We start from the raw sequence: 26,328 nt of genomic DNA, 5'->3' as shown, positions 1-26,328 counted from the left end.
ATAGCACAAGCTCAAATATAGGGATTTTTTTTGCGTGATTGGTGACACAGGAGTAACCAAACCCGTTTTTCCCGCTCCTTCTCTTTGAAAGCTATAGCTGTTACAGGTTTAAAAGTCTGAAACTAACACCAGCATACCAAGAGCAGGGAGAGGAAATGGTCAAACATAGGCCAGTCCAACAACTCATAGAATAGGAAATGTACATGTACACTCTGCAATTAGCAACTGTATACTGCACACAGTGAGTGACTGAATGAAAAACTGTTTCAAAAAGGTCTCCAAGTGTTTGTCTAAAGTCAGTGGTTTCTGAACTCACCCCGTTCTCCATCCGTCTATCTGAGGGGCTCTTCACTCCATTCCTCTTTGAGTCTGATCCTCGGGAGCCACCTGAAACACACGTCCAAAACCTCAGTCAAAGACACTCGGAGAGAAGACTAAAGTAGCAGAAGTTGTTTTGGAGACTGGAAACATTAAAAAGCCACCAAGTCTGTTTAGGAAACTATGAGAAACTCTCGCAAAGTGTTCATTGGAATTACAGCTGATATGAGTGACTGAAAAAGCGATTGCTTGCTCAGATACCATACACTGACACACGTTCTGCAAAAGGTTCCTTCAGCTGGAGAGTAGGGTTCACAAGGAGGTTACACAAATACAGACTGGCCAGCATTAGCAACGAGCAAAACCACTCAGCCAGCACAAAGAGATCAGTGTTGCCAGAGACAGGTCATAATCTCAAAATTTACTACAGCACTCTGGGTTTCTGAGGAGCTGCTCATCGAGTCAGAATGTGTGTATGTGCACATGCGTAGCGCATTTGTGTGGTTGGGGAGATTTTAGGGAGCCAATGAACCTGATCTAATCCCTTGAGAACCGGCCCTAGATAAAGCCTTTACCAAGTAACTTAAATAATAGTTTTGGACAACCTCTGTTACAATCATGGGCTATGTCTGGGGACTACTCATGGGCAAAATAATACACTAAACTAACTCTGGATAAATAATTAGCCTACAAGGTAATGATATCACATTGGCAAATTAACTTAATAGGCTACTTAGTTAACTTAATGGAGCAAATTGCCATCTCTTTTGGTAGCTAGCTAAGCTCACTTTATGAGAAAGAAGAAAGGTGATGGGAGAAAAAAAGGCTAAGCTCTCTCTATAAGAGAAAACACAATGCTTAGTTAGCTGATTGTATCACAAGGCTAACTAACAAGGCTAACTAACTCTATTGGAAAGAACGCAATGGGAGCCAACTACAAAGACATGGCCTAAGTACAAACAAGCTAACAGTGTGAGGAAAAAAAGAGCAGGCTAAAATGGCCAGAAAGGAAAACAGCCATCTAATCCCAGAGCCAGATCCAAGCTGTGAGGGGTCAAGGGCTTAGTAGTTACGCAATGAGGGGCTGAGACGATCCCCACCACCAGAGGACTAACTCATTTTTAGAGATGTGATTTGAACACCCCTTCACAATGACAGCCCTGGAGCATTAGGTCAATGAAGGCTTGTCTGGGATTTGAAGATCATTTATTCTATTTGTAATAGAAATCTGTAGGCATATGTGGATCAAGGGGGTCTTAGGCTTCTGTTGTACAATCCATGTCTTGTGGGGAGGGAGGGCCATCCGAGTTTCTACTTTCGAACAACTTGTTACGTAATTGATAACAGGGCTGTGTCTTTACACTGTCTGGTGTGTTTATGAACATGTGTATATACAGTACAAGTCAAAAGTTTGGACACACATACTCATTCAAGGGTTCTTCTTTATTTGTACTATTTTCTACATTGTAGAATAATAGTGAAGACATCAAAACTATGAAACCACATATAGTAACAAACAAAAAAAGTGTTCAACAAATATATTTTATATTTCACATTCTTCAAAGTAGCCACCCTTTGCCTTGATGACAGCTTTGCACACTCTTGGCATTCCCTCAACCAGCTTTACCTGGAATGCTTTTCCAACAGTCTTGAAGGAGTTATATGCTGAGCACTTGTTGGCTGCATTTCTTTCTCTCTGCGCTCTAACTCATCCCAAACCATCTCAATTGAGTTGAGGTCGGGTGATTGTGGAGGCCAGGTCATCTGATGCAGCACTCCATCACTCTCCTTCTTGGTTAAATAGCCCTTACACAGCCTGGTGGTGTGTTGGGGCATTGTCCTGTTGAAAAACAAATAATAGTCCCACTAAGCGCAAACCAGATGGGATGGTATATCGCTGTAGAATGCTGTTGTAGCCATGCTGGTTAAGTGTGCCTTGAATTCTAAATAAATCACTGACAGTGTCACCAGCAAAGCACCCCGACACCATCACACCTTCTTCTCCGTGCTTCAAGGTGGGAACCACACATGCAGAGATCATCCATTCACCTACTCTGCGTCTTACAAAGACAAGGTGGTTGGAACCAAACTCATCAGACCAAAAGGACAGATTTCCACCGGTCTAATGTCCATTGCTCATCTTTCTTGGCCCAAGCAAGTCTCTTATTCTTACTCATGTCCTTCAGTAGTGGTTACTTTGTAGCAATTTGACCATGAAGGCCTGATTCACGCAGTCTTCTCTGAACAGTTGATGTTGAGATGTCTTTTTTTGATCTCTGAAGCATTTATTTGGGCTGCAATTTCTGAGCCTGGTAACTCTAATGAACTTATCCTTTGCAGCAGAGGTAACTCTGGGTCTTCCTTTCCTGTGGTGGTCCTCATGAGAGCCAGTTTCAACACAGCGCGTAATGCTTTTTGCATCAAGATTGACTGACCTTCATGCCTTAAAGTAATGATGGACTGTCATTTCTCTTTTCTTACTTGAGCTGTTGTTGCCATAACATGGACTTGGTCTTTTGCCAAATAGGTCCATCTTCTGAATACCACCCCTACCTTGTCAGAACACAACTAATTGGCTCAAACGCATTAAGAAGGAAAGAAATTCCACAAATTAACAAGGCACACCTGCTAATTGAAAAACATTCAAGGTGACTACATCATGAAGCTGGTTGAGAGAATGCCAAGAGTGTGCAAAGCTGTCATCAAGGCAAAGGATGGCTACTTTGAAGGATCTCAAATATAAAATATATTTAGATTTGTTTAACCTGTTAGGGCTAGGGGGCAGTATTGACACGGCTGGATAAAAAACGTACCCGATTTAATCTGGTTACTACTAATGCCCAGTAACTAGAATATGCATATAATTATTGGCTTTGGATAGAAAACACCCTAAAGTTTATAAAACTGTTTGAATGGTGTCTGTGAGTATAACAGAACTCATATGGCAGGCAAAAACCTGAGAAGATTTCATGCAGGAAGTGGCCTGTCTGACAAGGTGTCGTTCTTCTTGCCTCTGTTTATTGAAGACTGAGGATCTCTGCTATAACGTGACACTTCTTACGGCTCCCATAGGCTCTCAGAAGGCGGCAAAAAGCTGAATCGTGGCTTTGCAGGCTCTGGCTGAAAAAAAAGTAGCGCGTTTGGGTAGTGGCTGGTTACAGTACTGTGAGACTCAGGCGCGTGCCCGCGTCGACCGAATGCTTTGTTTTCTTTCCTCTGTTTACCTAAACGCAGATTCCCGGTCGGAATATTATCGCTTTTTTACGAGAAAAATTGCATAAAAATGGATTTTAAACAGCGGTTGACATGCTTCGAAGTACGGTAATGGAATATTTAGATTTTTTTTGTCACGAATTGCGCCATGCTTGTGACCCTTATTTACACTTCGGATAGTGTCTTGGAACGCACAAACAAAACTCAGCTATTTGGATATAACGATGGATTATTTTGGACCAAACCAACATTTGTTATTGAAGTAGCAGTCCTGGGAGTGCATTCTGACGAAGAACATCAAAGGTAATCAAACTTTTGTAATAGTAAATCTGACTTTGGTCAGGGCTAAACTTGGTGGGTGTCTAAATAGCTAGCCGTGATGGCTGGGCTATCTACTGAGAATATTGAAAAATGTGCTTTCACCGAAAAGCTATTTTAAAATCGGACACCTCGATTGCACAAAGGAGTTCTGTATCTATAATTCTTAAAATAATTATGTTTTTTGTGAACGTTTATCGTGAGTAATTTAGTAAATTCACCGGAGGTTTGCGGGGGGTATGCTAGTTCTGAACGTCACATGCTAATGTAAAAAGCTGGTTTTTGATATAAATATGAAGTTGATTGAACAAAACATGCATGTATTGTATAACATAATGTCCTAGGGTTGTCATCTGATGAAGATCATCAAAGGTTAGTGCTGCATTTAGCTGTCTTCTGGGTTCATGTGACATTATATGCTAGCTTGAAAAATGGGTGTCTGATTATTTCTGGCTGGGTACTCTGCTGACATAATCTAATGTTTTGCTTTCGTTGTAAAGCCTTTTTGAAATCGGACAGTGTGGTTAGATTAACGAGAGTCTTGTCTTTAAAATGCTGTAAAATAGTCATATGTTTGAGAAATTGAAGTAATAGCATTTCTAAGGTATTTGAATAACGCGCCACAGGATTCAACTGGCTGTTGAGCAGGTGGGACGAATTCGTCCCGCCTAGCCCAGAGAAGTTAACACTTTTTTTGGTTACTACATGATTCCATATGTGTTATTTCATCGTGTTGATGTCTTCACTATAATTCTACAATGCAGAAAATAGTAAAAATAAATAAAAACCCTTGAATGAGTAGGTGTGTCCAAACTTTTGACTGGTACTGTATGTGTCGTGTGTGGCATGCTTTTGTTCTTCTGTATCCATCTCATCCTGTTAGGTGGTTGGGAACTAACCTGATTCTCTGCTGGGTGCTCGGTCGTGACGCAGGAAGAAGCGCACCTCTGCCCTGTGCTGTCCCCAGCGCTGAAGCACGTCCAACATCTGCTCCCCATCTCCTACAGGTCGCTCTGATGAGGAGGGGAGGTGGGGAAGAGAAGAAGGGGTTAGACTAGAGAACACACACACACAGGTTTAGGATGTTATGGAATCGAGTTAGTGGATGCTTGTGGAAACAGTAAACCATATCAAATCATTGCACCCCCCCAAGATTTGGAAAGTGACAAGAGTAGAAAAAATTTACACGCATGCGACTGCCAATCCAGCATCCATACATTGGACAAACATACATTCATCTGTAAATGTTAGTAATTTTGTCTCAAAAGAAAAGCAGTCAATGTGTGTGTCGTATGACATGTGTCGTGTGGTTTGTGAATCCAATCAGACCACACTGACTGACTGGTGGAGGCTAGTCAACATTTTGAGGATATGCATTTAATCAAGACTTAAGTAGCAAAACCTGAAATTGTGTTTTTTTTTTGATTTTTTACATTGGATAAAAGTAGAGACTCAGAGCTAGAAAATGGTACATCATACACTACAGCTGAGGAACACTGGGAAAGTAATTCTGCTTTGAAAGTTGAAAAACGTGTATCCCCACTTTTGAGAAAATGGCCCTTTGTCATGTATACACAGGGAGTCAGGAAGCAGGTGTAGAAGGAGAGTTTAATAACAATGATGAAAGTCAAATTAACAAAACAGGAGATGTGTACTGAACATGAAAACAAACCAATACTGCCTGAAAACTGAGGCTACTGAGGGCTAAATAAAAGGGGAAGTAATCAAGGTACTGATGAAGTCCAGGTGTGCATAACGATGGTTGCCAGGTGTGCGTAATGTGGGTTGCATAACTGGTATATTTTAACGCCAATAAACCGATCCGTTTGAAAATGAATTTAGTATATGTCAATCTAGCAAACCAGGCAACAATACGCAACTTTATAAGCAATGTTTTGGTTTGTTTCTAGCTTGTTAGCTTGCTAGCAAAATGTTAAGTTAGCAGGCTAGGCAGTTCAAATAATGACCAAATTATATAGCTGACAACGTCTTAACTTCAGCTAATTTGTATTCATTATTACAAGAAAATAAACGCACAACAAGTTGATGGCAAGCTAATTACAGAAAATAGCTTACGGATGTGATCATGACGAAATAAAAGCAGGGCATTCTCCCAGAGAATTTTAGAACTTGGCCTAACGTTGTATCCTAATTTGAATTTGGTGCAGATCATGTTGTTCTTCACATTACTATCTCTGGTAAACACACACTATATCAACTAAAATCTAAATGTATTTGTCACAGGATACAGAAGGTGTAAACGGTACAGTGAAATGGTACCTTGCATAGTGGAGTCTTTTGTTTAGACATTTAGCAATGCAAATGGCTCTGAGATACGAATAATATTACTACACAGATCATACGTGTAACTTTAGCTAGCGAGCCAGCTAGGTAATGTTAACTGGCTAGCTAACAGCACGCTTCAACTTGATGGAAACGACTTTCGGACAAAATTAGAGAAACTTATAATATCTGAAAATGTAGCTAACTGGACTCAATTACCCGTAACCATGGATGAACTCTTCTCCCTCTCTGTCACAGATGCCATGGTTGCCCTTAGTTTGAAGATGTAATCTGGAGACTGGTGTTTTATACAACAGCCTTCTGTGTGTTCTCTTTGACTCCCTTGACATATTTGCAATCAAATGCCAGAATGTTCTCCATCTCCTTAGCTATCATACTCTGTTTCCACTGGGCATTCCACTGATTTCAAAACTGTGCTCCAGAAAGTGGAGAGCAACACTTTTGTAGTTAATTGTGATATCTTAAAAAAAGCTGTGTTAGAAAGGATTACCTACACATATAGAGTAGCCCTTTGTTGTTAGACATAAGCGTGCTACATAGCAGACCAATCCGAACTCATCTCTCGGCATGTCCAGCCCATCCATTATCTCTGCCAAGCATGGCTAGTGAAAAGGTTCCTGACTTTTTCCGTGGCTAAACCAACTAGGCTCATAAATGTAACAACTGTAGTCGTATTTACAGATGGCATACAAGTCTGGCCAGTTGGCACACAGTCAGCACACCTCTATTCTTTGTGTGCTTTCCAAAATCGTATTTTGTCTCAAAACTCTCCCTATTTATGTTTCATATGCTCTTGAAGTTTGATAAGAAGATTAGCCTAGATGTGTTTTCCTCACGTAATCACTAGATCATAGGTTTTGTTATTGGTCCAGGTTCCTTATTTCACAGGCCTCTACAGGTCTTAGTTGTCAGATTGACAGGCATCGACAGGTGTAAAGGGGAAAAGGCTCACCAGATCCGCGCCACATCTCAGCCAGGTGGCATTCTGTCTCTCCGGGCTCCTTACACAGCTCCACCACGTCCCGGCACAGCGTCTCCGGGGTAACGGGCACCTCGGTAAAATGCTGGTCATTGTTACTGAGGTACACTGTCAAGAACATCTGGGGGGTAGAGAGAGACAAAAACAGGATATTAACATGATGACATCCTTTAAAGGGATTCCCAGTACTTTTGTATAGTTTTTAGCTAGTAGTTCTGAAAGTAGCGCACACGAACCAAAATAATGGAAACACAAGTAAATGAGGGATTTGATTTGGATCTCATTTAGTCCCCATTTGGACTAATCTTCCAAGAGTCCTTAAACATTAACATACAATTTACAATACGAACACATTTTCACATATAACACACTACTACAAACATACATAATATACTAACATAATGATCCAATAAATACTCAATCTAAAAAATATTGATTCTTCATCTACTATAATCCCACAACATTTCTATGTATTATATTTAAATACTTTTAAAATAATGTTTAAATGTATATATTGAAATGTTTCTGGTTTTCTCAGTTAATTTATTCCATTTCTTTATTGCTCTAAATCGAAATGTTATTTTGCCTATTTCTCTTTTCTGTCTGGATAACGCATAGATAGTGGACAATCTATTCGTAGTATTTACGGAATGTCTGTCTCTTACCAACTAAATACCGTTGTGAATAGAACTTGGCCGTTTTAAATGATGTATATTATAAAATAAAATAAGCATGTTTTTTTCAATTATCTTGTCGATTGATGACCAACCAAGAACATTGCGCATGACTGCAACAGAAGAACCATATCTACACCTTAAAACAATCCTTGCTGCTTTGTTCTGTGCATTCTGCAACCTCCTAACTTCACTTGATGATGCATTTCCCCAGACCACAGAACATTAGTTCACCTGACTCTCAATGAATGTTTTTGTTATTTGCTGAATAATTTTTCCTGGTAAATATTTAGCTATCCTTCTGATTATGCATGCTGTTTAATTTTTTTTTTTTTACATAGATTAGTTATTTGAGACGACCATGATAAGCAGTTGTCTAGCTGCACTCCCAATAGTTTGGTTTCTGCCACTTCTTCAATTTGTACTCCTCCCATACTTAATTGTATCCCATGCTGTTTTGGCCTTTTCCTAGTGGAACAGACCAACATAACTTTGGTTTTCTTGGTGTTTAAAATAATAATAGGGATAATAAGTATATTGAATGCAGGTACTTCCACACAGGTGTGGTTCTTGAGTTAATTAAGCAAATAACATCCCATCATGCTTAGGCTCATGTATACAAATTTTGGGCAGGCCATTTTAATAACAATCTGAGATATCTACTGCAGCCCTCATCCTCCACATACAACACCCGTTCTGCCAGTCACATTCTGTTAAAGGTCCTCAAAGCACACACATCCCTGGGTCGCTCGTCTTTTCAGTTCGCTGCAGCTAGCGACTGGAACGAGCTGCAACAAACACTCAAACTGGACAGTTATATCTCAATCTCTTCATTCAAAGACTCAATCATGGACACTCTAACTGACAGTTGTGGCTGCTTTGCGTGATGTATTGTTGTCTCCCTTCTTGCCCTTTGTGCTGCTATCTGTGCCCAACAATGTTTGTACCCTGTTTTGTGCTTCTACCATGTTGTGTTGCTACCATGCTGTTTTGTCATGTGTTGCTGACTTGCTATGTGGTTGTCTTAGGTCTTTCTTGTTGTGATGTGTGTTTTGTCCTATATTTTTTCTTTTTTTATTATCCCAGCCCCCGTCCCCTAAGGAGGCCTTTTGCTTTTTGGTAGGCCGTCATTGTAAATAACAATTTGTTCTAAACTGACTTGCCTAGTTAAATAAAATTAAACAAATAAATTAAAATAATGGATTGGCTTTATATAGCGTCGTTCTACCTACTGAGGTACTAAAAGTGCTTAACATTGTAATTTTGACCATTATTTTGGCTTCCATGTCTATGCTCCCATAGGATGACAATTCCCAGATCCACAGGGCAAGAGTAGTCACTGAATGGTTTGAAAACGATGTCAACCATATGCCATGGCTGTCTCAGGTACCAGATGTCAACCCAATTGAATGCTTATGGGAGAATCTGGAGCGATGCTAGAGATAGTATTTCTACCACATCAACAAAACACCAAATATTGGAATAATTCGTGGCAGAATGGCGTCGTATCCCTCCAATAAAATTCCAGACACTTGTAGAATCTATGCCAAGGTGCATTTAAGCTGTTCTGGCTCGTGGTGGCCCAACGCCCTACTAAAGATACTTTATGTTGGTGTTTCCTTTATTTTGGCAGTTACCTGTGTGACCGCACACACACACACACAATACCAGTCAACAATTTGGACACACCTACTCATTCAAGGGTTTTTCTTTATTTTTACTATTTTCTACATTGTAGAATAATAGTGATGACATCAAAACTGTGAAATAACACATATGGAATCATGTAGTAACCAAAAAAGTATTAAACAAATCAAAATATATTTAAAATTTGAGATTCTTCAAAGTAGCCACCCTTTTCCTTGATGACAGCTTTGCACACTCTTGGCATTCTCTCAACCAGTTTCACCTGGAATACTTTCCAACAGTCTTGAAGGAGTTTCCACATACGCTGAGCACTTGTTGGCTGCTTTTCTTTCACTCTGCAGTCCAACTCATCCCAAACCATCTCAAATGGGTTGATGTTGGGTGATTGTGGAGACCAGATAATCTGATGCAGCACTCCATCACTCTCCTTCTTGGTTAAATAGCCCTTACAGAGCCTGGAGGTGTGTTGGGGCATTATCCTGTTGAAAAACAAATGATAGTCCCACTAAGTGCCAATTAGACGGGATGGTGTATCGCTGCAGAATGCTGAGGTGGCCATGCTGGTTATGTGTGCCTTGAATTCTATATAAATCACTGAAAGTGTCACCAGCAAAGCACCCCCACACCATCACACCTCCTTCTCCATGCTTCACGGTGGGAACCACACATGCGGAGATCATCCGTTCACCTACTCTGCGTCTCACAAAGACACACAGTTGGAACCAAAAATCTCAAATCTGGACTCATCAGATCAAAAGGACAGATTTCCACAGGTCTAATGTCCATTGCTCATGTTTCTTGGCCCAAGCAAGTCTCTTCTTTTCATTGGTTTCCTTTAGTTGTGGTTTCTTTTCAGCAATTCGACCGTGAAGGCCTGATTCACGCAGTCTCCTCTGAACAGTTGATGTTGAGATGTGTTTGCTACTTGAACTCTATGAAGCATTTATTTGGGCTGAAATCTGAGGTGCAGTTAACTCTAATAAACTTATCCTCCGCAGCAGAGGTAACTCTGGGTCTTCCTTTCCTGTAGCGGTTCTCATGAGAACCAGCTTCATCACAGCGCTTGATGGTTTTTGCAACTGCACTTGAAGGATCTTTAAACGTTTTTCCCGGATTGACTTTTTCCAGATTGACAGAACTTCATGTCTTAAAGTAATGGACTGTCATTTCTATTTTCTTATTTGAGCTGTTCTTGCCATAATATGGACTTGGTCTTTTACCAAATAGGGCTATCTTCTGTATTCCACCTCTACCTTGTCACAACATAACTGATTGGCTCAAACGCATTAAAAAGGAAAGAAATTCAACAAATTAACTTTTAACAAGGCACACCTGTTAACTGAAATGCATTCCAGGTGACTACCTCATGAAGCTGGTTGAGATAATGTCAAGTGTAGAAAACTGTCATCAAGGCAAAGTGTGGCTACTTTGAAGAACCTCAAATATAAAATACATTTTAATTTATTTAACACTTTTTTTGGTTACTACATGCTCCCATGTGTTATTTCATAATTTTGATGTGTTCACTATTACTCTACAATGTAGAAAATAGTAAAACTAAAGAAAAATCCTTAAATGAGTAGGTGTGTCCATATAAACACACTGAAGAAAAAAAAACCATTAGGAACACCTTCCTAATATTGAGTTGCACTCCCTTTTGGCCTTAGAACAGCCTACATTTGTCGGGGCATGGACTCTACAAGGTGTCAAAAGCATTGCAAAGGGATGCTGGCCCATGTTGACTCCAATTCTTCCCACAGTTGTGTCAAGTTGGCTGGTGGACCATTCTTGATACGTATGGGACACTTGAGCATGAAAAACCCAGCACTGTTGCAGTTCTTGACACATTCAAACCAGTACACCTGGCACCTACTACCATACCCCGTTCAAAGGCACTTAAATCTTTTGTCTTGCCCATTCAACCTCTGAATGGGCACACATACACAATCCAAGTCTCAATTGTCTCAAGGCTTTAAATTACTTCTTTAACCTGACTCCTCCATTTCATCTACACTGATTGAAGTGGATTTAACAGGTGACATCAATAAGGGATCACAGCTTTCACCTGGATAGTCTGTCATGGAAAGGGCAGGTGTTCCTAATGTTTGGTACACTAAGTGTATAGTGCATTCGGAATGTATTCAGATCCCTTCACTTTTCTTTTTTTTTTGTTACATTACAGCCTTATTCTAAAATGGATTAAATTGTTTTTCTCGTCAATCTACACACAATACACCAAAGACAAAGCAAAAAAACGGTTGACATTTTTGCAAATGTATTAAAAATGTTAAAACAGAAATAACTTATTTACATAAGTATTCAGACCCTTTGCTCTGAGACTCGAAATTGAGCTTAGGCGCATCCTGTTTCCATTGATCATCCTTGAGATGTTTCTACAAGTTGATTTGAGTCCACCTGTGGTAAATTCAATTGATTGGACATGATTTGGAAAGGCACACACCTGTCTATATAAGGTCCTACAGTTGACAGTTCCCGTAAGAGCACGGATGTGACGCTTGGCATTCAGGCCAAATAGTTCAATGTTGGTTTCATCAGACCAGAGAATCGTGTTTTTAGGTGCCTTTTGGCAAACTCCAAGCAGGCAGTCATGTGCGTTTTACTGAAGAGTGGCTTCTGTCTGGTCCCTCTACCATAAAGGCCTGATTGGTGGAATGCTGTCCTTTTGGAAGGTTCTCCCATCTCCATAGAGGAACTCTGGAGCTCTGTCAGAGTGACCATTGGGTTCTTGGTCACCTCCCTGACCAAGACCCTTCTCCCTCGATTGCTCAGTTTGTCCGGGCGGCCAGCTCTAAGAAGAGTCTTGGTGGTTCCAAACTTCTTCCATTTAAGAATGATGGAGGCCACTGTGTTCTTGGGGACCTTCAATGCTGCAGAAAAATGTTTTGGTACCCTCCCCTGATCTGTTCCTCAATACAATCCTGTCGCGGAACTCTAGGGACAATTCCTTCGACCTTATGACTTGGTTTTTGTTCTGACATTACATTTACATTTACGTCATTTACAAATACAAATTGGTGCATTCACCTTATGATATCCATGCACTGTCAACTGCGGGACCTCATATTGACAGTTGTGTGCCTTTCCAAATCATGTCCAATCAATTTAATTTACCAGAGGTGGACTCCAAGTTGTAGAAAAATCAAGGATGATCAATGGAAACAGGATGCACCTGAGCTCAAATGAGTCTCATAGCAAAGGGTCGGAATACTTATGTCAATAAGGTATGATTCTTTATTTTGTATAAATTAGCATACATTTCTAAATAACTTTTTGCTTTGTCATTATGGGGTATTGTTTTTTAAATATATTTTAGAATAAGGGTGTAATGTAACAAAATGTGGAAAAGTCAAGGGGTCTGAATACTTTCCGAAGGCACAATGTTCAAAGGAGTGGGCTCCACACACGTCACTGCATCTCAATGGTCTAAAATGGGTTCCTATCCTTGTGTGGCTTTATGTGAGAGCACCAGAACGGTTAGAGCAGATTCCAAAAAGACATCAACTACATTCCATTCACTTATTCTGTCTTTTCAGAACACTGACATTGTCCTAACTAGGTAGCCATACTTCTAAGAGTCCATTCTAACAATAAATGTTCTCTCTTTTTAAATGTGCAGGTGTAAGTAATCAAAAGCAACCGCCAAATACAAACAATTAAAATCACTGCTGATGATGCAGGTAATCTCGGTGGTCCAGACCTAACCAATAGCTTTGGTAAATTAGGACGCAAACGGACACTTTATAGAACAATTAGGTAATAAGCCATTGCTCATGCTTGGCTTACTACAGTAGGGTGATGGGGGGGGTTGTAAATGAAAGGGTCACAGTTGTTTCAGTGATTCATGGCCAACCCTCCAAAGTACCACCCCAGATAAAGAGAAAGGGTTAACAATGACAGACAAATCTTTCACAAACGTCACCTAAAAGGGGAGCCCCCTGCCCTCATTAAGTTCCTAAACTCTGAACAGTTTTTAGTTGCTGTTGTTTTTTTGTCCTGGTCCTAGATCTGTGCTTAAATCTTATCCAAGATCTGTGCCAAATATCTGGGATCAGCATTTGCGTAGAAGGGAAACCTCAACCTCGAGCCAGCACTCCACTTCTTTACAAGCATTTCACTACAACCGCAATAACATCTGCTAAATGTGTGTATGTGACCAATAAAATGTGATTTGATTTTTGAACCACTGGACTACAGCGTGTGTGGATCATTCAACAGCTCTAGGAGAGTAGTAGCTTCAGCTTTGCAGGAGGGTTTGCCAGATTTGCTCTGAAAGGTTTCAAATAACAGTGACCCAGATACATGATCGTTTATGGCTGCTTGGTTGTTGTGTGGGGCAACAAATCATGTAAGAGAAGCATGGAGTTCCCTTTGACGCTTCAATGCAATAGATTAGCCCTTTTTTTACAGGAGGACAAATGTGCTTTAAATCCCAGCAGGACAGGAAAAGTCATCCAGAAATCACTACAGGCAGCAGTTGACAACATCAGCTCTTGCAAGGAATGTAGGACATCCAGAGGACCCTGTTAATGTTAGGAGAGAGGGATAGGGAGGGAGGGAGAGAGTGAAATGAGAGAGAGAGAGAGAGAGAGAGCGAAAGAGTTGTGACATAAGGTTAAGCCCTCTGGGGCTCAGCACTAAAGTTAATGATCCAGACAGACCATGCCATTGCACTCTCTCTCAGCCTACACTGGATGAGTTGGCACTTGGTGGCTTCTGCTCCTGACCTTCATCCACCTCCCTCTCCCTTTCACACAAAATACATTATATGTAAAATACTTCTGAATATATCACGAGAGAGAGGAAGAGGAAGAGATTAGAGAGGAGTGGTGGATAGTAAAAATATATACAGTACTGCATATTATGGCCTGTATATTGCCCATTTGTTGCCAACAAGTAGCACATACAGGTAACTTGAAAAGTTAAAGGAAACACGAGTAAATGAGGGAGACAAAGTATATTGAAAGCAGGTGCTTCCACACAGTTGTGGTTCCTGAGTTAATTCAGCAAATAACATCCCATTATGCTTAGGGTCATGTATAGAAATGCCCAGTTACTCATTTTTTTGGCTACCATGGCTAGGATAAATCTGTGACTTTCAAAGAGGGGGTCTCAAAGGACCATAGGGGGTTTAAAGGGTATGTGTGTCTCAATCACCAGATCAACCAAATTGAACACTTACGGGAGATTCTGGAGCTACGCCTGAGACAGCATTTTCCACCACCATCTATAAAACACCAAATGATGGACTTTCTCATGGGAGAATTGTGTCACATCCCTCCAATTGAGTTCCAGACACTAGAATCTATGCCAAGGTACATTGAAGTTGTTCTGGCAGCTCGTGGTGGCCCAATGCCCTATTAAGTCAAGTTGTTAGCGTTTCCTTTATTTTGGCAGTTACCTGTAAATTCCATTTATTTTCTCAATGTCCTGATGAAACAATTTTCTATGACGCTCATTCTCTTATGTCAACGTGATCTATAATAATGTTGAAGTTAATACAAACGCTAGAGCAGAACGGGAGAGTGGAAGTGCAGTAGAAAATTGCACTAAAGTGTGGAGAGTGGTGTTGAGACACTACCCCAGAGCTCATTAAAATATTAATTAACGCCACAGCCAGAGAAATAAACACAGGTCAATAAAAACTAGATGAGCCGATTAAGAAATAACAAAACAGCATAACAGCTGCTTAACAAAGCGGTGCAAAAAATATCTAAGACAAATAGGCCTACATTAACCTGATATTCCTATTCAGTATCAAAACAATTAACCCAAGCCATAAAAAAAAGCATTGTACTAGTCCAGTGGTTCCCAACCTTTTTCGGTTAATGTACCACCAACTGAATTAGGCTCTGCTCAGAGTAACCCTGAATTAACCCCTCATGTGCATTTTACCAGTAAGCCTATGGTCTCATGAGTCTTCTCAAGTATCCCCTAGGGATAGGCGAAGTACCCCCAGGGGTCCTAGTACCCCGGTTGGGAACCACTGTACTAGTCTAAACCTTAACACTTTCAACCAAGAGAGTGTAGCAGCTTCGGCATCACCGTAGATCTCCAGTAACACACAGGCCAAGGGTACTACGTGGTCTGAATGGAGATAAGACACTTCAGGGACAAAAACCTGCACAGATCAGCAATCAGGAGCAATTGCTAAGATACAATAGTTATACACTATCAAAAACATAGCCTAGTATATCAGCCCTGAAAGTGAAGGTTTACTTTCAGTATCATAACCAAAAAAAGGGGGGATGGAACCAGATGCTGTGCTGCATTACCCACTTGAGGAATATGGGTGGTTTCTAATAATGTCCTAAAAGAGAGTGCCAGCTGCCAGTCAAATTATAAATTGCAGGTGCACACAATATTCTGTTGTGACTTGACGGGCATGGGTCTGTCTGATGAAAGCCGCTGGTAGCAGAACAACATCAAACCCTGTCTGTCTGTGATTCATTTTATGAAAGCACTTCTGAGAGCAGGAGCAGCCACAGCTGATGACACTACCGTACCCTCTCAACCACGACCCAGGGGGTTCCTGTGTGCACGTGCGTGTGTTGCGTGCATGCTACATCCTGCTGCCCTTCCAAACAAGATTGACCATTGTCAATTCTGTGCCTTTTTCTCTCTCTCTCTCACACCACACACACACACACACACACACACACACACACACACACACACACACACACACACACACACACACACACACACACACACCTTGTAGATGACCTAGCCCTATGGGATTGAGGTATTGACTGCCCTGATCTAAGATCAGACTGGTCTACTCCCAATCCTAACGTTAACCATTAAGGCAGATTGCTGTGGGAACGGGCTTATCTCCAGTTGTTTAGGCATGCTTTCAGATCTACTGGGTTTAAAATAGCCAATTACAAGAAGTAGTATGAGGGCAGTCTGTGTGAGTGTGTGCCACTCCCACTCAAACAGAATGAACACATTACCTACCACACATGTGGTGCTGCAAAAGAAATACGATGTATGTAGGCTACACTGTCCCGCAAAATAAGGGTCAATACCACTGTATGTTATTTACCTTTAGTACAAACTCAATATCTATTTTGTTGAGTTACCGTGAGAGAAGAGGAGGGGGGGTATCAAAACTGTCCCCTTAGCAGTTTCCATTATCAGATCCCCAGGACTAAACATGAGGCACAGTAAGAGTTATAGACTTCAATGTCAAAGTAACTAGGAAATAACTAAAGGCCTGCTTAGAGAGCAAACATCAATACCACCGTGTGCACCTAGTCAGAGCTACCTACGACATGCTGCCGGGTCCCACACGCACATATGCAAGCGCACACAGTCTCTGTCCATTATATATATTCCTGGGGTGATAAAGCGATCCAGCTAGGTCTTGTTGAGCGAGCCCCCTCTAAGGAAGTCAATAGACTGCATCAAGACAGGCTGCATTTCTCAGTGTGTGCATCTGTTTTTCCGTCCTCTCTGCAGAACTCTGGGCCTGAAGACTTGGCTCTGCTCCAGCTGGGCAGTCCTTCAAAAACGCATGGCAGAATACTCTATACATTATTCCTTTTCATCTACGCATGGCAGAATAATCTGTACATTAATCCTGTTCATCTACCTCCACTAAAGGGGAAGACAGAGGAGAGAAGGTCATTGGTGAGAGCAGTAGCTAACAACTTGTGCTGTAGTCTGCAGTAGGCTACGTCACTCCCTACTTAAATTCAGCATAACCTCCAGTCTCTGTCTGCACTGCACCATGTTTCCCTCCAAACTCCTCCTTTCATGGTCTCTCCATTCTGCATATTATATTGTGATACAAGGCAACTATGAGCCTTCTACAAGAGAAAATACAAATGGGAGCCAAATTAATCAGAATGAGCCAACTAACAAGAATCTTATTCTTCCCTATCCTAGACAAACTGTTTTAAAAAAAATGTAACTAGGCAAATGAGTTGAGCAACAATCCCAATCCCATTTATTCATATTTTAGAAGGGACAAGTTAACCTCTACGGGATCGGTTGAGCTAACGTGCGCTAATATAATTAGCATGACGTTGTAAGTAACAGAAAAGTTTCCTGGACATAGACATGTCTTATATAGGCAGAACGCTTAATTTCTTGTTAATCTAACTGCACTGTCCAAAATACAGTAGCTATTACAGTGAAAAATTACCATGCTATTGTTTGAGGAGTGCACAACAACAAATGTATCATGGCAACTGGTTTGATACATTCACCGTTGAAGGATAATAATATACTTACATTCAGTAATCTTGCTCTGATTTGTCATCCTGTGGGTCCCAGAGATAAAATGTAGCATAGTTATGATTGATAAAATCAATTTTTATATTCAAATATAAGAACTGGGCTCTACAGTTTGAATCCTTGCTGTCTCTGGCTCCACACCCACCACGCCTGGCCATCTAGATGTGTGAAGGTTAGTGTATAAAGCTAATGATCCATCATGTATGACATTCCTGGTAGTGTGTAAACTTAAATTTTGTATAACCATATCATTTTTGTATGTTCTCTATAGTTATGTACTTGAAAGCGTATCAATTGACCAATTCGGCACAAATACTGTCCAGTATTGCAATGCTTCACTGGATCAATCTGAAACTGTACACACACTGCTGCCATCTAGTGGCCAGAATCTAAATTGCGCCTAAACTGCAATATTATAGTATGACCATTCTCTGCAATTTCAAAGAGGAAAAAAAAAACATCTTTTACCAGATCTAATGTGCTATATTCTCCTACATTAACTTCACATTTCCACAAACTTCTGTGGTTCCTTTCAAATGGTATCAAAAATATGCATATCCTTGCTTCAAGTCCTGAGCTACAGGCAGTTAGATTTGTTTATGTCATTTTAGGCGACAATTGAAAAAAAGGGTCAGATCCATAAGAGGTTTTAATGTCTTTATTAAGCCGAATTTGGAATGAGCAGGATAAAGTATAACAAGATCATTGGCACAGGTGAGTGAGTGTGGGACACAATCTTCCTCTGACCAACCCTGGTTGCGGCAGTGCTCTACTCTGGCCTCTCTCATGCCCATGGGTGAACTAGGATTAATGCCCCTGACATGACACCCAATGTCCTCACTGTGTCAGTCTCTCTACATTATAGCCACATACCCTTACCCCTTTCACCTGCATCCACCATGGACGTCGCGTCAGGCACTCTGGATTCTATGCCAGGTAAGTAGACACCTACAGGGTGATTTTATGGTGCCGTGCCTTCTTCTGAAGGGTCAGGTTCAGTAACTACACCCAAAACCATTCTCATTAATCTACTATGGGGAGGAAACCCATTCAGAACATTTATGACTGAGGCTATTCAGTGGAGTCTCCAGATGTAAAGTACATTACACACTAGCCTATCTAGATATTAATATTAGCATATAACAATCAGTCCTCTACAAATCCCTTCCAGGGATTTATTGGGATCAAAGAGGGGCTTAAGTGGTGGGCATGGCAGGAGCACAGTCAGCCCGTCTGAATTTTAGAGCACATTTTAGAGGCCCCATCTTGGTGGCGTAGACATTTTTCAACCCATTTCCTGCTATTCTACAATTTTCTCCATGGAGCTGAGACAAGTTCTTGTCGTTTTAAAGCAAATTTCCTGCAATTCTCCCGGACTGTCTGGCTTTTATTTTGGCGATTGTTAGTTCTCAAAGATTAGGCCTATATTATTTAAAAATTGTATAGGTCCATAATCTTTTCTACATACTTTATATCTGTTTCAGTCATTTGAGTTTACATTGAAAGTGTTTTTCTGTCCCAAAATATCTAGGGACACTCAACGAGGACCTATGTTCTCTGGAAAATAGTACAAGACGTGGAAGGTGTGTTCCACAACGCATGACCTTCCATGGCATTACATTATTTTCTAGATAACACAGAGCCCTGAGTTGATTATCCCTTTGACACCATCGCTATAAATGAACATATTTGCCGTTAGAAATGTATTCATTTGCCAGTAGAAAGGTGACAACATCCACTGAAGTAGCTAGCATACTAGCTAGAGTAGTTGCCTTGGTAACCATACAAACAGACTTGCTAGCTCAGCTTACATTTACATTTACATTTAAGTCATTTAGCAGACGCTCTTATCCAGAGCGACTTACAAAATGGTGCATTCACCTTATGATATCCAGTGGAACAACCACTTTACAATAGTGCATCTAAATCTTTTAAGGGGGGGGGGGGGGGGGGGGGGGGGGAGGGGTTAGAAGGATTACTTTATCCTATCCTAGGTATTCCTTAAAGAGGTGGGGTTTCAGGTGTCTCCGGAAGGTGGTGATTGACTCCGCTGTCCTGGCGTCGTGAGGGAGCTTGTTCCACCATTGGGGTGCCAGAGCAGAGAACAGTTTTGACTGGGCTGAGCGGGAACTGTGCTTCCTCAGAGGTAGGGGGGCCAGCAGGCCAGTGGTGGATGAACGCAGTGCCCTTGTTTGGGTGTAGGGCCTGATCAGAGCCTGAAGGTATGGAGGTGCCGTTCCCTTCACAGCTCCGTAGGCAATCACCATGGTCTTGTAGCGGATGCGAGCTTCAACTGGAAGCCAGTGGAGAGAGCGGAGGAGCGGGGTGACATGAGAGAACTTGGGAAGGTTGAACACCAGACGGGCTGCGGCGTTCTGGATGAGTTGTAGGGGTTTAATGGCACAGGCAGGGAGCCCAGCCAACAGTGAGTTGCAGTAATCCAGACGGGAGATGACAAGTGCCTGGATTAGGACCTGCGCCGCTTCCTGTGTGAGGCAGGGTCGTACTCTGCGAATGTTGTAGAGCATGAACCTACAGGATCGGGTCACCGCCTTGATGTTAGTGATGTTAGATGTCAGCTAACAAACCATCATCCTACCTTGCTATTATGAAAATCGAAATAACATGTAAGAACTTCAAAACCATACATTTATACCATGCGTTAAATGGAAATAATGCACACTCTAGAATGCCCTTCAAGCCAATCAGAAACTAGTATTCATAAATGCCTTGTTATCAAATCAGCCTTTTTTTAATATTGGTCGCGACGCAAAGTGGGTCGCAACGTGTCACAGTAAATTCATAATTATTTCATTAATTACTGGAATTTATTTTGGCCAAGTACAACCGCACTCTGTTCAGTGCGCTCTCTGTTTAGCAGCAGTGTCTCTGCTCAGGTTGGCAGCTGCGCGAGTGGAAGATGCCAGTGTGCTTCGATTTACCAGATATTTAACTGCAGTTTTCTTTAGCAGCAGATGATGCGCTGTCAGCCACTGGCTTGTCATTCCCACTCGCCATCATGTAATGGACTCAAGTGATCCACAAGTTCTGACTGAGCTCAATTGTCATGAAACGCAAATACAGCGATGTGTTTCTCTTGGTTTAATACAAACTTGGAGTAATAACGAGGAGCGCCCACAATGTGTTTTGTGCGGGGAAGTGCTTAGTAATGAGTCTCTCAAAACGAACAGATTAAAATGACAGGTCCTGACCAAACATCCACAGCATGACGGTAAACCCAGGGACTTCTTTCAGAACAGGACAGAAATGCTTCAGGAAACAGTGCTTCGACAGTGGAAAAGTAAATCAGCTAGCAAGGCATTTTTGTAATTTTATAACAGGTGATGATAAGCAGAAGGGAATACTATTTCTCATAGTAGTCGATGCGAGTTTATCTTTCAAACAATCCCCTTGTACACACACCTAATAGCTAGCTAGCTAACTTTAGCCAAAGCAAGCTATCTAGCTACTGATAGTGTTGCACTATGTAACAGTACAGATGAAAATGGGAAAAAACTGTTGCTGTTAAAACACAAGTGATAATTTTTATTCTTAACTGGAATACACTGATTGACGCAAGATGATTTTTGAGGCAAACACACTCACACAGTTATGGGTTGCTCATCTACAGCAGGAAGCGGTTCTGATCCAGTTTGGCACCAGAAACCTATGAGTCAAGGTTCTCAACTCTGGCATACTTAAGAAACAAGTAAAGAAACAGACTCAATGCTGAGCATGACCTCAGGGTTGCACTGTTAAAACCTGAGCCCAGAATAGACCTGCTTGTTGAAAACTTCAACCAGCCACACACCTCTCATTAGGACTGTGAGTGTGTTGTTTTCTAGTCTACATCTGATTGATGTGATCAATCAGTTCAGAATTGTAATTATTTATTGTATTTTAACAGCAACAGTTCCAACCTAGACAGATATGTAAGAGTGTTGTTTTTAATGGGGAAAAATAAACATGAATAGCTATTTATGGGCATTTCATTTAATTGTTATTAGTCTACGTTGCATTTGTTAATGGGCATAAGGGCAATGAAATGTACTGATATTTACATATAGTTGCATGTTTTCAAAAACTTGGGTCCCAGGAAAACACAGAATTTCTAATTTGGGTCTCAGGCTTAAAGTGTATGAATATATTTATAAACTGTGTGGTTGGAGCACAGAATACTGATTGGTTGAAAGCCGAGGTATATCAGATTGTATACCATGGGTATGACAAAACATATTTTTACTCTATTAATTACGTTGGTAACCAGTTAATAATAGCAATAAGGCACCTCGGGGCTTGTGTTATATGGCTAATATACCACAGCTAAGGGCTGCTTCCAGGCAGAACAGCCCTTAGCCGTGGTATATTGGCCATATAACACACCCCTCTCGGGCCTTATTGCTTAAATATTTTACACTGTTTGGACTAAGACAACACAAAAAAGCACTTAAGAGGGCTGCCCAAGGATTTCAATGGCAGAAAAATCCATGACATTCGTGCCGCACCTTGCCTATTTTATTATTAAACGGCATTGTTTGTTGTTTTTTTTACAACTAGCCTTCAGCAGTTGATTCATTATGGTTCCATGATAATTTCATGTGGAGGTCCATTTGTTTACAGTTGTATATGTGTCCTTGGATCTCCCAGCCTTGCTAACCTCCACCTGACTGGTGTGAATGTCAGGTGTTGCATAAGGAGCCCTCCCAGAGAGTCAACACAAAGCCAGTCAGTCGTCACACAGAGAAAGCCTCCTCAGGTTTCTGTTGACTCTACAGCAAAGTAAAGCAGGGCTGCCCACATCATTACCTAATTTTCCCACCATTCTATCACCACAAGCCTAGTTTGATGTGGTTGTTGTTTTGGTTGATTAAGACAATATGTCTAAGTCAACATTGAACACTTCATTGCTGTTTAGGAACAAACGTGTATAGGTTTAAGAACTCATTGTAACAGTATACATTTTTAAATCATTCAACATGAGATTTGGCCAATAAAGAAAGTTAGGCCTATAGGCTAACCTGAGTATTACCTCATTACCCTTCAAAACTGGAACATGGCAGGGGTTAATCAATTCAAAACCACACTAACCTCCCTAAAATAAACCTGCAAAAAAAACAAGCTTTGATTACAACATTGTGTACACAGCTCAAGACCAAATGTGTTAATCAGTGCTAGCTGTGACAGAAGGTAAATCAGAGTAAAACTATTGTGTACAACTAGCCTACACCCACAATGGGCCAATAAATGGAGAGCATCTCTTTTCATAGACCGACAAGACACACATAATCACCTATTCCACATGATCATAAAGAGTCGCTGCCCATTGTCCTAAGAAAACAGTGACCCCCTTTATCGCCCTCCCCCACTCAAGGCAGCCACAATGCTACTACATTCTAACTCCCACAGAGCACTGTACAAGCACAGACAATACCTCATGTTCTAATGTGGCTATATTGTGATAGGGATTATGCTGATCGTACTGATAGCACAGAGTAGAAGCTAACACACCAAAAGCACGTGCACATACGGACACACCCCAGCGGGCCCAAGGTCTCCTGTGCCTATAAAAAGCTACATGGTATGGTAAGAATAAGGATTTATATTGATATCCATGTGAATGGAGGTTGGTGATAAATGGCTGGGTGTGAATAGTGGCGCTAGGACAAATCTAGCAGACGGGAGTCATCCTGAGAGTACTCTGACACTGCTGCCTGACAACATGATTCATTCACTCACTCATCCAGTTACAGGAAAGAGAGGAATGAGGGGGAGAGATGCACACACTGCAGGCTACCTATCTGTATAGTAAGTAATACTATTTCAATAAAAGTGATGAAAGATGGAGCTCAGCACTGCAGCAAAAGGAATGGATCTCTCATGTTGGCAGGGGTCCACATTACCAACTGGTATGTGTGGGAATGATCACTTCATCCCACTCCTGCCAGCAGCTTTTTATTCCGTACCCGCTCGCTTTTTGTCCAACTCCCACCCGCTCCTGAACTCAACCACAGTCCTGCAATGTTATTTTAGGTGTATGTGACACAGCTCACTTGCCAACCATGGTCCCAGCAATTTTGCACCCTAAAGGCAAAATCAAAATGTGCTAAAAGGAATAGGTTAAATTACCAGAGATTCTCACGTGGCCCAATATATTAGGCTATCGGTATTACTGGGCTATATCAGCCAATAGGCTAGATGCAGTTTGAAGAGAGCAGCGTTTGAGAGAGAGTGGACACTTGCACATTCTCTTGAGATAGGCTATATGCAAAACATATCTTTTAGTAGTGGGACGATTTTCAGATGGGGATCAATATTTATTTTTAGGCAATGTAGTTCACTATTGCCTAATTATATTTGAGTTAATTTCCTTGGAAAGATAACTGCCACCTGATTCTACACCCATGCATAGACAAAGGCAGCCTACTCTTTCATATAGCCAGAGAAGAGGCAAAGCAAGAGGGTTTACTCAGCCCAAAACTCTGTCCACTTTAAGCAGATAATTATTAAGCAAGCAGTTTTTGTATGGGGGGGGGGGGGTCCCTGTTGGAATTTGAGATGGTCTATGCACATTCAGAAAGCTAGCATAACATCTCACTCTCCATTGAACACAGACAGTTGACGTCAACACCCCTCATCGAATATTTTTTAAAAAAGTATTCAAATAACAAGATGTATCTAACAATTCCAAGCTAGGAATAGGCGTGTGCTTGACAGCCCGCCGTTCCACCCTGTGGTCAACAAATTCCATTCTTAGGGCGGAGACAGAAGCATCTCGTCAGTATCTCTGATATAGCCCACTGTAGGCGTACTTGATCTTACACACCCAACTAGGCAGGCTACTGAACTGGAAAAAGAAAAGGAGAGCCGCACTCTAGGAGCTCAGATGCAATAATTGAATAACCAATGTTTCGACAGACAAGCTGTCTTCATCAGGCTATAATGGCTACTGAACTTGACGCAGCTAATTCTGAGTCTGTGAATAATGAAACAGAGCTGTTTTTAATACAATAGGTAGAAAAAAATAGTTTCATCCAAAAGTTCTGTCTGACCGCACGCAGCATGTAAAAAAAGACCGCGCGGAAATGATCTGTCTGGACCTGCAATCCGTCGGGAATGCAGCCCTCTACTACAGAGTTGGTGGGTGACTTGTTCAAGGAAAAACAATAACTGCCACGTTCAAAATTATGTATCTGTGTCAAAACTATCGGATTAATGAGCTTTTGAACAAAGATCGATTAGAAATGCCCAATCTCCTATGGACATACATTTAGACACTCGGGTGATTGATTATGCATTAGGCTTCTCTGCAAGTCAGTGCTGTGTATGGGTTTTTCCAATGTAAACAATAATAAATAGCTTCCTAGTGAATAAATAATTAAAAGGTTATAACCACCATAAAAGTTTTAGCCTAGTAGGCACTACAAAAACTTCAAGATTTGCCGTTTTTAAAAGAACGAACACTATCTGAAAATCTGTTAAATGTCTATAATGTGTCATAAATTAGGCAGCCTACCATTAAATTGCATCAACCCTATAGAAACAAAGTCACACACACACACACACACACACACAATACATACATACATACATACATACAATGAAACTGTAAATTGTAATGTATAACGTGTAATGTAACTTGAGTTTTTCTTTATGTCTGAAAACACACTGGTGGAGATCACAACAATGTAACCAACAGTATGGCAAGGCCCCATGTGTCAATTTAATGCCCGACGAGAACGCTACAATGTTGCGTAAGATATCTACCATAGAAACAAATAGGCGAGTATAGTGACAACTTTTTTCAAGTAATTAAAGGCAGAAATTCTCACCGGCATCATTTTAGCTTCGTACCGCATTTAACCAGTTAAATAATTCCTTGGATCGTAGTATCTAGGAAAGCTGGTGGCGTTGCAGCTCAATGTATTTTTAATCCTGATCCTGTCCCGTAGCCTGTCCGATATAATCGAGACGATGAGTTCTCTTCTTGTTGTTGAATTGTAAAAAAGGGCAAAGATAATACAATTTATTTCGTTGTCTAATAGCCTAATCAGTCTCCTCTCTTCATATGCCGTGGACCTGTTGTGACAAAATGCAAGGCCTTCTGGAAAAGAAAGTTTTTAGTGGCGATTGTATTGCTTAGAAGTTGGTAGTCGTGGACGGAAACGCATTGCGTTCGAATCGCAAATTATTGCCTGGCCATTACCCAAAACGATGAAATAACACGGATATGTGCGATGGTATTTGATATATTTTTGCAATGGTTTTCCGAGGCCGTAGGTGCCTATCCAGCCCTGAAACACCGCTGACAGCGTACTAGTTCGGTGGAGATCTAGCAGCCTATCCCAGAGTGACGTAGAGGAGGAAACTCATCCAACTCATCCCATTGGAATTTAAGCCCCGCCTCGTTTCGGACAACGAGGGAGTTCGATTAAGCTGAACCGGGTGCAAGCAGTGAGGGAGCACACTGCACCAAATCCCCTAGTTTCAGACTAATTATCCTTAAACCTCTGAAGACTCTAGCCACTTCCATGCCAGTTGGAATAACAGAAGCGTTATCTCTGAATACTCAAGTTGATTTCTCTATCGACTGTAGGATAAGGGGAACATGGTGCG

General features: G+C 41.2%; 1 protein-coding gene across 2 annotated transcripts in view; it reads right to left on the bottom strand.

Annotated features, from left to right (window-relative positions):
* LOC106607150 (apoptosis-stimulating of p53 protein 2) overlaps window positions 1-26,052 on the bottom strand; it is a 52,544-nt gene extending 26,492 nt beyond the window's left edge. For both annotated transcript variants that reach the window (XM_014203789.3, XM_014203797.3), the window contains exons 1-4: window positions 25,545-26,052; window positions 7,106-7,253; window positions 4,749-4,862; window positions 317-387 (exon numbers count right to left, since the gene is read on the bottom strand). In XM_014203789.3, coding sequence (XP_014059264.1) covers window positions 317-387; window positions 4,749-4,862; window positions 7,106-7,253; window positions 25,545-25,571 — 360 coding nt within the window. In that variant the 5' untranslated portion in view covers window positions 25,572-26,052. The remainder of the gene's footprint in view (window positions 1-316; window positions 388-4,748; window positions 4,863-7,105; window positions 7,254-25,544) is intronic.
* Between the last annotated feature and the right edge of the window lie 276 nt (window positions 26,053-26,328).

The sequence above is a fragment of the Salmo salar genome, chromosome 01 (assembly GCF_965601325.2).
Source record: "Salmo salar chromosome 01, fSalSal1, whole genome shotgun sequence".
NCBI classification, from domain to species: domain Eukaryota; kingdom Metazoa; phylum Chordata; class Actinopteri; order Salmoniformes; family Salmonidae; genus Salmo; species Salmo salar.
This window is presented reverse-complemented; position numbering and strand designations above follow the sequence as displayed.